Source organism: Centruroides vittatus, unplaced genomic scaffold, assembly GCF_030686945.1.
Source record: "Centruroides vittatus isolate TY-2023 unplaced genomic scaffold, ASM3068694v2 contig_290, whole genome shotgun sequence".
Lineage (NCBI taxonomy): Eukaryota > Metazoa > Arthropoda > Arachnida > Scorpiones > Buthidae > Centruroides > Centruroides vittatus.
The window spans coordinates 2,368,163-2,383,394 of record NW_027121846.1 but is presented as its reverse complement, the minus strand read 5'-3'; the positions used below and the strand labels follow the sequence as shown (position 1 = coordinate 2,383,394).

Here is a 15,232-nt window from a genome sequence, read left to right as displayed (position 1 = left end):
GGGTGAACAAAACTGTGCTCCCCCACAAACATCCATATATACAGGAAAAAAAAACCCTAAATTTTTTGTTTTTCTCGATGTTTCAAGATTCCTAGTCCAAAAAATGTAAAAATCTTGGTAGTCATTTTATGACCAATCGCCAACTTTCCCTGTTAGATATAACAGTCAAGGGAAAAAAATTTAGCTTCTTAATGGCAAGCCAATATAAGCTTCAAGTATATTATTTCTTTGAATTTCCTTCAAAAAACAAAATGAAAACTCTTATATTTAAAAATAAGAATAAAAACGATGTTTTGAAATTAAATTTATTCTTACTGCACAACAAATTCACAAAATGTTTTCTACTTCAAAAATCACAACTTCCTATTCTCCATTTATGATACAGCTTCTTAATTTTTTAAAGGAATACTCTTCCTAATAGTAGTTGAGCCTGCATCAGAGATGGATCCAACATACACGAGGTATACAAAAATACAAATGTTTGTGTCATGTAATCGTTATCTTCCAGATGTTTTGTACCAAAAAACTCTCCAGGTGTGTGATAGAATGGAAAAATTGGTTGTTTTCCCATTTGTAAAATGAAAAAATTAGGTTGTTAAAAAATGTTTTAAAGCTTTATGATACATAACTTTTCAAATGCCTTAGGCAGAATAGTTTTGTTAAAGAATGGACGTGTGGAATGTATTTTCTTTTTATCGCGCATGACTTTAATCTTTGTTTGAAAAAATAATCATTTATATAAATGCATGTTTTGGTTGTTTTATGCCAAAAAATTAAATATAAAATTTAATGTCTTTTGATGTGTAACCTCTTCTACTGACTTCTGAGCAACTGAGAAATGATTCAGAATAAAAATGCTAAATGCAAGATTTTTTGAAAATTTAAATCATGTAGCAGAACTTTCTAATTCTGTAGCTGTTGTTTCTGGTTCTTCATCATTATAAATATTTTCAGCCTAAAATGTGAAAAAAATGCTTAGATTTTGTAATGTCTATAAATGTATCAATATATAATAATAATAATAATAATAATAATCTTGGCACAGACAGATTATTTACATAGGCATAATCAAGTAGCAAATATAATACACCAAGAGCTTGCAAAGAAACACAAATTAGTAGACATCCACGAACCATACTACAAATACATTCCACAGACAGTATTGGAAAACAACACGCACAAAATGTACTACGACAGAGCCATAATCACAGATAAAACAATTTACCACAACAGACCAGACATCACACTCATTGACAAACACAATAAAATCACATACATTATAGACATATCCATTCCAAACACTCACAATATACAAAACGCATGCACTGAAAAAATTAGCAAGTACACAGAACTCGCCCAGGAAATAAGGCATCTGTGGAGGATGGATAGGGTGCTTATTGTACCTGTTGTTCTCTCCTCTACAGGTGTCATACCACACACACTACACAAAAGCCTGGGCACATTAGAATTGAATAGAAACACATACATCACTCTACAGAAGGCCACTATATTGAATACATGTCATATTGTGAGAAAATTCCTGAATACAGACACACACACTGATACACTTCTTTAATTTCTGTTTTGGTTACTATGCCTTGACTTTGGTCCGGCATAGTACTTAGCCACCGGTGTTAACCGAGTATATCTAACTTAACCCAACATAATAATAATAATAATAATAGCTATACCATTTGCCACACATGTAAAATATTATCTTCAGATACAGAGCATATCACCCACGGCTCATTAGGATTCCAAGAGAAATCAGAAATTTTAGCAGTATGTCCTCCATGAATAAACTGTAAATAAAGAAACTTATGATGAATTTGACTCAGATCTGTAATAAACAAAAACTAAATAAAACTTGCCAAAAGTTCGGGTGGCCCATCTTCTGCGTCTTCGGGAGTTTGCTCTTCGCCAATTTTACTCAAATCCCACACGTGGAGCCTCCTGTCTGTCCCGCTTGAAGCCAGAATTGTCTCATTGTGTGGTGACCACTGAACTTGAAATATTTCATCTTTATGCGATTCAAATGAGTGAAGCTTCAACTTTAAATTACGAAGATCCCAAAGAGCTACAGTCTACAAATTATTGTCATATTAAGTCTACAAATTATATTCATTTATATAAAAAACAAAGAAATAATTGTATTTACAAATAGTTAAAAAAAATGAGAATTACTTTGTCTGCAGAGCCTGTGGCCAATATAAATTCACTATAAGGATTAAAAGACAAACAGTTCACTTCTGCTGCATGTGCATCTACAATATGACTGGGTTTGTTAGTTACATTACACCTTGTATCCCATCTGAAAATGCATTCATAAAAAAATCTATAACTTACAAGATATTATTTATAATAATTCTTTAAATTATTATTCTGTTATAATTAGTCATAAAACAATTATTTTAGACAATTTTTCTATAATTTTATTATAAATACACTCAGTGAAATTGAAACTGCAACACCAAGAAGGGAAAATGCAATTTGCCTGAAAGTTATGGTCAAGACTGGTAAAGCAAGTTAATAAGATATGATAGTTTCTTCTGCACTGGAAATTTTATCTATTGAGCACAAAAATGGCTGTAATAGTATGGCTATTCCTTTTTTTAGAGATGCATTTCACTGTTATGGCAGCGATTTCATTGTGTCTTGGATTACTGCTTGCCGTGCTTTCTCAATCTATTGGAGAAGAGTTTCAGTTATCTGTACTCATGGATGCACAAGTCTGTAGATTATGTCCAAAACATCATCTATTAGGATAAATCTGAAAATGACAGGCCATGGTAACATGTTGATACCTCAAACATTCCATGAGATGTTTGCTGTAAGTGGATGAGTGTTTTCTTGTTGAAATAAGGTACTGTATTTTCCACATCAGTTACAAAGGGGAGTGCTTCAGATTCTAGGCTTTCATTAACAATATACTGAAAATTGGATATAATAGAAAAGAAAAATAATATGCACTTTTACAATCAAATCCCAGATTTTTCTCCAGGATTTGATTGTAAAAGTGTATATTATTTTTCTTTTTATTTGGTATAATGTTTCAGTCAATCCTTCACAGGCATCAATTAACTCTATGGCTGGCTTGGTTATAGAAAACACGAATAAGAACTTATTTGTATAGCACTTGTGATATATAACTCTGGTTTCTTAACTGCGATGTCTTCTTCATTATTTCGGCCTTTTAATATAACTTTTATGTATTTTTATCTTGTGAGTTTAATTGAAACACCAACTGAATTGTATTTGTATTTGAAAGACTATTTTAGTCAAAATGCATTTTGGATGTATTATATTAGTACATATTAGTTTTAAGTATTGTAAAATCTCTTTGTTTTGTAAACTTAAATATACTATAAATTTAAGAAATTTCGTTTTTATGAACGCCCAACCACACCGCCAGAGGGCGGGTGAGCGAGCGAGCGTCGAGACGTGAAAAATTTGTTTTGGCTGTTATTTTTTGAATACTGTAATTATTGAGCACTTTTATAGAATCACTATAAAATTTATTTCCTTTCTCCATATTTTCAATCGATAATCAATACGAAGAGTTTAATTAAATCTCTTTATTTTCGTTTAAACGTAAAAGTTGGATGAAAGTAGCGTTTATACAAGAATTAAAACAAAGTTGAAATTTGGAAAATCAACGAGGTCAAAACCCTTCATAACCCTTCTACAAAAGCAGATTAAATCATGTCTACTGAAAATATTCCTAAGAAAAGGATTTGTGTTGTTGTTCTTGATGATTTTGGAAGAAGCCCAAGAATGCAGTTTCATGCACTTTCATTGGCTGACAATAATTTCATTGTTGATGTTGTATGTTACAGAGATTCTATTCCTCATGAGCAAGTAATGAATAATTCAAATATTCATCAGCACATCCTTAAAGAACCTCCAAAGTTTGGACAATGCATTCCACAGTTTTTTGTATATATGCTGAAAGTTTTATGGCAGGTCCTTGTACTTTTGAATATGCTAATTTCATTACCAAAACCATAATGTGTTTTTATTCAGAATCCTCCATCAATACCAACCCTACCAGTAGTTTGGCTTTATTGTTGCTTTTTTGAAATAAAATGGATTATTGATTGGCATAACTATGGACATACTACAGTGGCGTGCCGTCATTGGAAGCGATGGAAGCGCCGATTCCACCTTCCAATGACCTTCCCTTGAATTTTATAAAATATAAATTTTCATATTTTAACGTACTTTGCATTAATTAAAATTAATATTTTATTATAACTGCATTATGTATCTTTTACAAATTTCTATACTACATGTGAAAAAAAAACGATAAGATTGCTATTGTATATTCGAATAATTCAATGGCGGAAGGAATGTCGAAACCGGGTCAGTCTCCAATCAGCCAGATTATATAGACATTAGCACATGCGGTTTACAGTGCACCAACCTCACCCGGTTTAGCTGGTAGAAGCGACACACTCGTAAAGAGTACAGCTTTATATCCCGGAGCGGTTGTGGGCTGTTATCCGCCTGCCTGTCAACTTCCAAGCAGCCAGATTATAGGCATTGGCGCATGCGCTTTACATAGCACAAACGTCACGGTTTAGCTGGTAGAAGCGACACACGCGTAAAGAGTACGCGACTTTATATCCCGGAGCGGTTGTGGGCTGTTAGCCGCCTGCTAGATATTCGGCCACCCTCGCTCGATTATGTGAATCACGAGCAGACTAGATCAACGGCGGGCAACCCGCGGGCCAGCTACGGCTGGCGAAAAGTTTCTATCCGGCCCGCGAGATCTTTAATAGATTATTAAATTGGAAAAATAACTAATTAATAGTTATTTTTCCAATTCTTTGTAATTTTCGAAAACGATAAGAGAAATAAATGTAGTAATTAACTTTTTATATATTTATTTCATATTTGCAGACTAAAAAAATTACGAGTCACAAGAAGGCGTCAATTAACTACTACGGCGCGGAAAAAAACGTAAAATTTATTCTGGCCCATGTTATAAAAAGGGTTGCCCACCCTAGACTAGATTTATAACAACCCAACCGATAGGAGTTTACTGACACGTTTTTATGATAGTTCTGTATAGTTGACAGGAGTTTAAAAAAACTCCATTAAAATATTTGATATATTTATTCTGCGTTTATTCCGTTCTCCCATCTTATATTACTTACGGATTTCGATGTTAAACCGGTGATATTACGATTTAGTATGTCTCATCTGTAAGGGGATGCAGAAAAAACGTGTACAATTCTAGTACAGTGTTAAAAATTAACTGTTATTTTGGCAGCATCATTTACAACCAAATTTAATGAATGAAACGTACAGTACATACAATGGTACAAAAAAAAGCTCTAGAATTTATTTTCCTTAAATTTACGATTTATATATCCGTTGTCATAAAAATTTGTCTTTCCACTGTTTTCCCAAGACTACAGATATTCAGGTACAAAGTAACTGGTTTCGACTTATTTCTACTTAAGAAGTAACTAAATAATTAAGAGATTAGGGAATGGGGACATAAATAAAACCCTGTTGAAAGAGCCAGAATTTTACTTCAACAAAAGCTTAACAGAACCAATCACTCGCTCAGTACAGTGGGAAACTGATTTCCGTGTACACCTGGTATTAAAACGAATTAGTTAGAAAACGAATGACTATTAAGTTTAACATAGTTAGATTTTTACAGCTACGGTGAGAAACGTTTAAAATTTACAACAGCCCTGTGGCGTCCTTTGAGATATACTAGTGATGCAACAAAAGAGGCATTTGACATTGACCGGTATCGGCACCCTCGGGATTTGGCACGCACACGCTCACTACACACCTACCTGGACCGGCACTAGTTCCATCCATTAGCTACTCGTATCAAGATATTTGACTAAGTGGATTGTTTTAAGATTTAAAAAGTAAAGACTATTTTATGTTATTTTTATGTACGTTTCTTTACAAAGCTATATTTTAATTATAATTTTCTTTAAAAGTATATTTAATACAATCGAACAATACATTGTACCAGGTATGTATATCCACCGCACATTTTATTTCACCAAGTAAGTTTTTATAATTTATTTTTAATTTTAGCCCTTATATCGTGGCTAGCGATTCAGAATGTAATTGTGATATTAAAAATACATTTAGAGAAGTCTACAGTTTTTACTGGCTTATCGAACAAATGAATACGAATGGACCCTAGACCAGTGATTCTTAACAGGGGGCCGCGGCCCCTGGGGGTCCATAAGAAGTTTGCCGGGGGCCGCCAAATTATGCAAAATTTCCTTCAGAATATAATAAAAAGAAAATTGATGTATAATCCGAATATCGTATCGAAAAGTGAAATAAGAAAGATAAAGTTTTCCTATTTAGTTTTTATTTATTTATTTTGTATTTCTTCCTACATACAACTTTGTTAGTACAGAAGAAATAAATGTAAATATGCTACTTACACCGCAGTATTTACTTCTTTTATTCCAAAGCAATTTTAAGAAACTATTAATGCTTGGAATTTTAAAAATAATTAGGAAAAATAGTAGGCTTTGAAAATTTAAATATTTTTGCAAAAGATATGCAAAATCCTTACGACAAGTGGGCGTTTTAGTTTTAGTTTAGTTTTAGCATCGACATTGGATCGATTTATCGACATGTTTCTTATTTTATTTTCTGTTAAAAATTAATGAGTTTTCATGTTTAATTGTGAAGTTTTCATGTTATTTAAATAGATAATGAAATAATAAAGTTATGATTTACATTTATTATATAAAAAATAAAGCAATAATAAAAAAATCAATTTATTATAGATAAATTATCAAATATAAATTATTATTAAAAAATGGGGGTCACAAAAAAATTATGAAATATTTGGTGGGCGGCGAGTATAAAAAGGTTAAGAACCACTGCCCTAGACCATCACTGACGCGCAATTAACTGATTGCCCCTGGAAGTCGGCTTCTTACAGAAACACAGCTTCCCTGTCATCAAATGTCACGGCACGCCACTGACATACTATATTGAGATTAAAACATTGACCTGATCATATTGTAGTAAAAATTTATTGTTGGGCTGAATTTTATTTTGGAAGAAAAGCCACATACAATTTTTATGTTACTGAAGCTATGAAAAATGATTTGCTTCAGAACTGGAATATAAGAGCTGAGGTAGACCAGCTCCAATGTTTCAACCAACCAATTTACAAGACAAACATTCCTTACTGCTCAAACTAGAGAATGACTATCCAATCTTAAAATCATGGGGAATTACTACAACAAATGAACAAACTAATTTTACAGAAATTATTGATGGAACTGTGAATGAAAAATCTAATAGGCCAGCACTTATTATCAGTAGTACAAGTTGGACAGAAGATGAAGATTTTGGTATTCTTCTAGAAGCACTACAAGAATATGAAAGTGCTGCAGTTCAAAGTAACAGTTTACCAAACATTGTGTGTATTGTGACAGGCAAGGGTCCTCTTCAATTTCAGTTTTTAAGTCTAATTACCAAAAAGAATTTTCAGCATGTTGTTATTATAACACCATGGTTGGCAGCTGAGGATTATCCAAAATTGTTAGGAAGAGCGGATCTGGGTGTGTGTTTACATATCTCATCAAGTGGTTTAGATCTTCCAATGAAGATTGTTGATATGTTTGGATGTAAATTACCTGTTTGTGCTGTTAGCTATAAGTGCCTAGATGAATTAGTGAAAGTTGGAGAAAATGGACTAATGTTCAAAGATGCCAAAGAATTAGCTTTTCAACTTCAGGATTTACTGAAAAATCCTAGAAATCATTCCAAACTGGAAACATTACGGGATAATCTCTGTCAGAGGGACCAGAGATGTGAAAGTTGCTGAAACACGACGGCCCTAACATTTTTCCAATAGGAGAAAATGCAATAATGAAAGGATAAAAGTATTGATAAAAGAAATTTTGCTTTTATATTCACTGGTATGATAAGTCCTAATATAAATAACCAGTTTAAGTTAGTAGAAACACTCAATGAAATTACTGGCAAAAAGCAAAAACACAACAACAATATACTACACTAGAATGACTATCACAGCAGACTAATCCCCAGACCATTTACACCCTGAGTTGTTTGGCAATGTAGTGTTAATTGTCTCATTTGTCACATCATCATCTTGTTTTATCAGGTTGTCATTGGCTCTAAGCAAAGTAGGATTAGTCACTGATGGTGACATGACATCATTCCAAATTCCATAAAATTAAGAGAAATAACTGTTTTTGGTATTACTTTACCATAACTTTAATAAAATTAAGAAACTAGAATGTTTCTGACAGTTATATAATGCCATCATCAAAAACTGGTTTGGAACGATAATGATGTAAATTGAATTAAACAAAATTCTCAGATGACAATAAATTAATTCAAACAACTAGGTAAGGGAGGGTTTCATCGTACATTAATGAATGTTAGAATATTCACAAAATAATTAAACAAAAACAATTACATGAAAGCTCTATAGATAAAAGAAAATGTTAACTCAGTAAATTGTGCTAATAGTCTGGTGGATATATAGTGGGCTAGTTGATGGGTTTTAGTTATTTAATCATTAATGTCTCCCATATGAAAATTTGTTTAGGATCAGAGACACTTAAATCTACAACTTTCCAATGCAGAGTATAAGAAGCATTTTGTCAGCTCTGTATGCGGCAAGCCTTTGCTGATGGAGATTTGGTGCTCATGTAAATGAGTTTTTATCTTTCTACAAATAGCATTAACATAACTATGGGAGGGAGATGTGTGGGCAAGTTAGGAGATAGGAATCACGTAAATGCCAGATTGTTCTCAAACTGTACAAGGTAACCTATCAATAATTACCAATCTTCTTAAAGATGGAGTGGGGGCTATTGGTAGAATCTCCTTAAACAGTGCAATGAACTTTACAGATAACCCAGGGATAAAATGTGTAAACAATGTGCAAAACTTTTATCTCGGCTTGGTATAAAAAATAGTCAGCGATTCTCAACCTTCTTAGCTCCGTGACCCCCCAAATAGTAAATATAAATAAAGTTAATATTTTGTGACCCCCCACCCAAAGGAATAATAACAGTAAGCCTTACTATTACTAACTGAATTTTGACTGTAATTATAAATGTAAATTATTTTAAATACAGCGCTAAAAGCTAAATACAGGAATCGTCTTTTATCACTTGAAAACAATTTGCTTTTGTGTGTTTCTAACGTAGATCCACTTATAGAGAAAATTTTAAATGAAAAACAAATGCAACCATCACATTAATTTCTTTTCTTTACATGTGTACTTGTAAGTTGTTCTTTACATGATTTCTAACATGCTTGCACCCTACTTTTATAAGATGATTGGAAACTGTTCCACAGGTGATGGATCAACAAATGGCACTTATCACTGAATTAACTAATCATCACATCCATTAGTGACCCTATGAGATCCAGTTCAACTTTATAAGTATATTTCAACCATTTGTATCTACATTGTTGGACTATACTATAACTCCAGCAGACATATGTATCCATACACTGAGTTGACCACTCAGCCATATGAAGATCAGTACTTGTCCTTTCTCAAAGTCTGTTGGTTAGTTGGTTCTAATTTGTGTAAGCATGGGTTCTAGGCATTCTGAACAAGCTAATCTCTTAGGGACAAGTTTCCACAAAAGTAGTGATTCAACAGAAATGCATGATCATCACATTTTGGCTTACATATATTACAACTAAAGCCTGTGAATTAGATAAAGCTAGGATTAACAGGCTAATGCTAACTTTATTGAAGTCTTTGTGTTAAAACAAGTAACAATCCATTAATTTTGAATGTTATCCATATAAAGCATGCTTTATCCAAGTCACAAGCAAATAAAACTGACATTTCTATTGCCAAGAGGGTCTCTGGTAAACTTTAAAAGGTTTACTAGAGACCTTATTCCTTTTCAATTGCATTTATCACTATGATAAACCATTAGCATATGCCATTAAAGATTTACATACATATTGGTATTTTGTATATTGACATATTTCTTACTGTTGAAGCCAAATCTGGTAAGAGTTTTGGAAATAACTGGTAACATTTATTTTTGTTTACAGCATTTTTATGCAGTAAAGAAATAATAAATTCTAGTTAATTTAAAAACAAAATTCTTTCTTCATCCAATCAACCTGCATTGGAATGATTGCAGATTATCTGGCTAAAGTAAAATCCTAAATTTTCTCTTCCCTTTACTTAAAATGAAGTGAATAAAACCTAAATTTTTTGTTCTTGCTTCATCCAACTGCTTTTGGATAAAGTTAGCATTAGCTGGTTAATCCTAGCTTTATCTGATTCATGGCCTTTAGCCACAACATGTATAAACTTTTATTTCTGTAGGATTGCTATAATAATTTGACATTTATATAAGTCATCTCACTGGTTTTTGTTTATTGAATATTTAATATTACCATAATCAAAAATTTGAGTTTTGCTGGATATCTGTGAGAATCAAATGAATTAAAAGAAAACAAACCTGATGATGACCTTATCAGAAGGTAGTTTATGACTTGAGTGTGTGTCAACTTACTCTTTCTCAGAGTGACACTTTATGATACCCTTTTCTTGACTTTTAGTCACCTCTAGGGAATTTGCATCTTTGAATATGACAAAGAATGGCTGATTTTGCTCAGTTGTTGCCTGTTCTTCGTCCTTTTAAGATCTGCACCTGTGTGCTATTACATCTGCAATTTCACTCGTGCTGCTACTCTCAAGAACTATTAAATTGACATCAGGGTCTATTTCCTGTTCTCCTCACATAGAATTTCTAATTTCAGACCCGTAAGGTGCCAAAATTTGTGAACTCACTCTCTGCATAATGATAACACAAATAAACATGCAAATGTTACATTTTACTTAGCCATGTAACATACTGCACAAATATTTATGCCATCTAATAAATGTTTAAGTGTAATTAATTGTGTTGAGTGACTCCTTCCAACTGAATCTCATCATTACTTACACCATCTCTTACCCCTATTCTCACATATGAGACCATATTATTGCCATCCACAAAAACACCCAAAATCCCGAGTAGTAGGTGTAACCTACTTGGTGTCAGAAATTTGAGCATAATTACTTACACTCAGTGATAAGAAAGTTATAAAAGCCATATATAAAACTCCACATTGGGAAACTGGTGTCAATTAGACCACAGCTGGAAACTCTCATATCTAATTATTACAGATTAACTTACATTAAATATATCAGGTTTCACAACACAAAATCTACTAATAAACTTTTAATGAACATTACTGCAGTGAATATATTAAATTAATAAAATTTACTCTTCAATTAGCTAACTTATTTTTCTAATAATATTTAATTTAAATTCACAAGAAAAACATTTCATTGAATGATTATTAAAATAGTACAAAACTATGCACATATATCACTTACATCATTAATTTCTGATCATCTGCTACAGAACCAAATAAACTAACATGAAGCAAATGCCAAGCTACATCCTAAAATAAATTAAATTTTAGTTTTCTTTTAAAAATATTTATTATTATTGATTCAATTTGTAAAATTTTACCTCAACAACAGCAGTGTGACCAGTAAATATAGATTTTGCATCAACTACTTTATTTTCTTTAGGAACTGCATTAATATCCCAAAGACAAATGGTCTAGAGAAACAATTATTACAAATAAAAAACATATATAAATTATTTAACATTTATTATTATATTATAGTAACTTACATGATCATCAGAAGCACTGAGAAGGTTTCCATTTAAATTTGGATTCCACGACAATCCATAACTATAAGATTTTTTATAATATTACAACATACAATATGAACAATATACATTTTACTATAAACTGTAAATTTTACCCTTCTTTCTGATGACCTCTTAACCTAAGATCTGGATTACATTCTCCATTTGGATCTAAAAAAATTTGGGTAAAAAAATTATCATTTACAACAAGCAATACCAAAATGTAGGAGAATAACTCGTCTAAAAAACAACAGACCTGGTTTTGATGGATGTTTTGTATAATCGAATACAAGAACGTCACTGGAAGGAGTTTTGGTGGCAATTATGCAGGGATTCTGTGGCATATACCGAGCTCTGTTGACCTCTCCTTCATGATTAATCTTGATCTCTATCTCAATTTTACCGCTAACCGAGCCAAAACCACCAAATTCTAAACATAAAGAAAACAGCTTTTATTTTATTAAAACTGCTTATACAATAGAACTAGATAAAATTTTTCAATAGAAACATTTACTTTAATTGACAATAAAAACTTAGAAAAAACAAATTTGACACTTTCAGATTATTGCATCTGTCTTCAGAAAATTTTTATAATGTGGAATATTAATTTGGTTTTATTTGTGCATCTTTAATGAAATTTTGTATTTAGAATTCCAAGTAATAAATATTTTTTTTAATCTTCTTTAATAATACAATTGTATGTAATGTAATGTATTATCAATGTATTCCATATTCTAAGCATTACCTGAAGACAGATAAGAATCCTTAAGTGCTCAAATTTGTGTTTGTGTTTCTTAAGTTATTATACTCCATTAAAGCAAATATTTTTTATAATATTTTAAATTATGGAGTCATTTTATATACTTTAAAATCTTTTAGTATAATTACCTCCTTTTTCACTGTCATAATGAGATGCATCAAACTGTGTGTCATCGCTCGGTAACTGTACACTGGCAATCAGCAGATGATTCTGTTCGTCTGACCTAATGATGTATGGCTACAGATTAAGCACTGACAACGAATAACAGAGTGTTAAAAGTGAAAACGAATTTTTAAAAAAGTTATAATTTTAATTTTATTAGAAAAATTTTGAAGTGCTTTAAGCTTTCAATAAAAAAAAAAAAAAGATATTAAAATTGCCAATCTTTTCGTAAAACTAACTTTAAAAATTTTAAAAGACAATTCAAATTAATAGCTTATCAAACAAACCAAATTTCAAAATTATTAATCTTAAAGATATTAACAACAATCAAAATATATTCAATTCTTATATTTAGAAAGAATTTATCATCACACATAATAATGCATAAAATCTATATCAATGAATTATTAGAAAAATAATACATTGATTACTTAAAGTGGTTTGCATAGTGTATAGAATATACTTTTTACTTAAGTCTAAGCAATATCCAAAGTCAAATTTTCTTAATTGGGATACATAGTTGTCTCACAAATACTTTGAAGGAATTCTAACATACAAACAATTTAATTTTTTAAGAATAGGTCAAAAATTGAAGATGGAGTACTTAAATTGTACAATAAGAGTAAAATTTGTCTGCTGAAAAATAGTTATAATATACTTCTAAATGCATTCACAAACCTATTTCAATGTACAAAACACTCCTTAAAGTTTTCTAGAATTAAACAGCTTATTTGAAATACATAAATGAAAGAAAATTATACAAAAATATTTCTATGCAGTAAATATGATTAGAACTGTTTAAAATTCTTTTGCTTTTAAGCACTAGAAAAAAGGGGAAAACAATTTAAGAATAGCAGCAGTAGGAATAAAATACTCAAGACACCACAAAACATTGTTCTGTCTGATACTAAATATTTTTTTTTTACAAGAAAATTTATTCACATTTATCCCTAAATTTATATGGTAGTCTGGTCCTGTATCAAATTGAATTCATGTAAACAGAGATGTCCTTTTAATGTCAGTGTCAATAAAATCAGAATTTCTACTATCTGTAGTCTGAACATTAAGAAAAAGTAAGTAATTAAAGCATCAGTTATTGTTATAAGTACTGTACATCCCAAAGTGATTGCAATTAGTAGTTCCTACTGTATCTAAAAAAAGGAAAAAAATAATGAAAATAAGATACATATAGAGATAATACATTTCTTTGTAATAAAAAAATATTTTGACAGGAAGCATTTTACATGTTGAATGATGAGAGCTGAGATTTCATTTTGAGACTGCAATATAGCCTATTTACTTGTATAACTTCTATATCTACAATATTTAGATAATTAAAGATTTAAGTTTTATTAAAGTATTTTAGATTTTGTCAAACTGGCTGAAATTAAATAATGCATTATGCAAATATGCAAGCAAAGGCACTACATAAAATTCTTCTTCTATAATGTAATTTAATATTAGATTTGTATGATGTGAAATCTAAGAAACAAAATTTTTGAGGTTGGTTTTATATTTAAATAAGTAAAAGAATTCTGGAAATTCTGGATTTAGGAAAAACAATAGAACAATTTTCAAGTGTTTGAGGAATAGCAAATCTTCAAAATATTAAGAAAGATTAATATTCCATTCCATTTTCTAATAATAACACATTAACATAATCTATAGAATATTGAGACAGATGGTTAAAGAAACTATATAGACTAATAAGACATGAAACTATACAGTTGACAACAAAAAGTATCTATAATCTGGATCTCAAATAAGAGATGTATCTTTGAAGATCCTGATTTGCATATGATGATGTAGCAATGAATAAAAAGAATACGAATGAAAAAGTTTATCAAGAACATGGAAGAGGTTATGTGACAAAGCTAAAATGAACCACAAACTGAATTTTCTATTTTGATATAAAATACAAAAATATTTCTTAAACTTTCAGAAAACCTTTTTTCTGCCTAATGTTTTCAACAAAATTTATGTCAAGATTTATACAAAGACAGAAGTTTACTGATCTAATGCAATAAATATTCTAAAGCCTGAGTTACAGTTATTTTATTTGGTTAAGATTAATTTTCAATTTGCAGAAGTATACAAATTCTAAACATTAAAAATTTTTTGTAACTTTGTGAATTTAAATTCATATCAATGGAAAAATAATAAAGATTATTATTTTTGTTTTATTGATATAAGCATGATGATTTATGTACAGTATATTGCATGCTCTGTTTTATTTTAGATATTGTGTATTTTATTATTATTTTTATGTTTTGTAATTTTAACTTTATTATTTTAAGTTCCATCGCTTCACTGGAAGCAGCTGAATCAGGCAACTGTTTCAAATTAATTTTAACTGTTTTTAAGACATGTCTTAGTTACTGACTTTTAAACCATGCTATATTTACAACAATTTGTGATTCACTGCATATTTTACTATTCATATTATTTATTTTAAGGTGCTTTTTGGATCCAATATATTTTTGTAATTGTAAAACTTCTGACTGTAATCAAATCAATTTTTCATGACACATTTTAAAAATAATTTTCCAGTGAATGTAATATAATTTATTTTTAAATAACAACA

At 30.6% G+C, this 15,232-nt stretch overlaps 1 protein-coding gene and 1 pseudogene across 2 annotated transcripts in view; one reads left to right on the top strand and one right to left on the bottom strand.

Annotated features, from left to right (window-relative positions):
* Positions 1–288: 288 nt before the first annotated feature.
* Positions 289–15,232, bottom strand: part of LOC136972409 (histone-binding protein RBBP4-like) — a 61,351-nt gene continuing 46,407 nt past the window's right edge. For both annotated transcript variants that reach the window (XM_067267004.1, XM_067267005.1), the window contains 10 exons: positions 12,615–12,709; positions 11,983–12,156; positions 11,843–11,897; positions 11,709–11,769; positions 11,541–11,633; positions 11,402–11,469; positions 2,185–2,311; positions 1,872–2,084; positions 1,692–1,802; positions 289–955 (listed from right to left, as the gene is read on the bottom strand). In XM_067267004.1, coding sequence (XP_067123105.1) covers positions 887–955; positions 1,692–1,802; positions 1,872–2,084; positions 2,185–2,311; positions 11,402–11,469; positions 11,541–11,633; positions 11,709–11,769; positions 11,843–11,897; positions 11,983–12,156; positions 12,615–12,709 — 1,066 coding nt within the window. In that variant the 3' untranslated portion in view covers positions 289–886. The remainder of the gene's footprint in view (positions 956–1,691; positions 1,803–1,871; positions 2,085–2,184; positions 2,312–11,401; positions 11,470–11,540; positions 11,634–11,708; positions 11,770–11,842; positions 11,898–11,982; positions 12,157–12,614; positions 12,710–15,232) is intronic.
* Positions 3,683–7,880, top strand: LOC136972411 (chitobiosyldiphosphodolichol beta-mannosyltransferase-like; annotated as a pseudogene).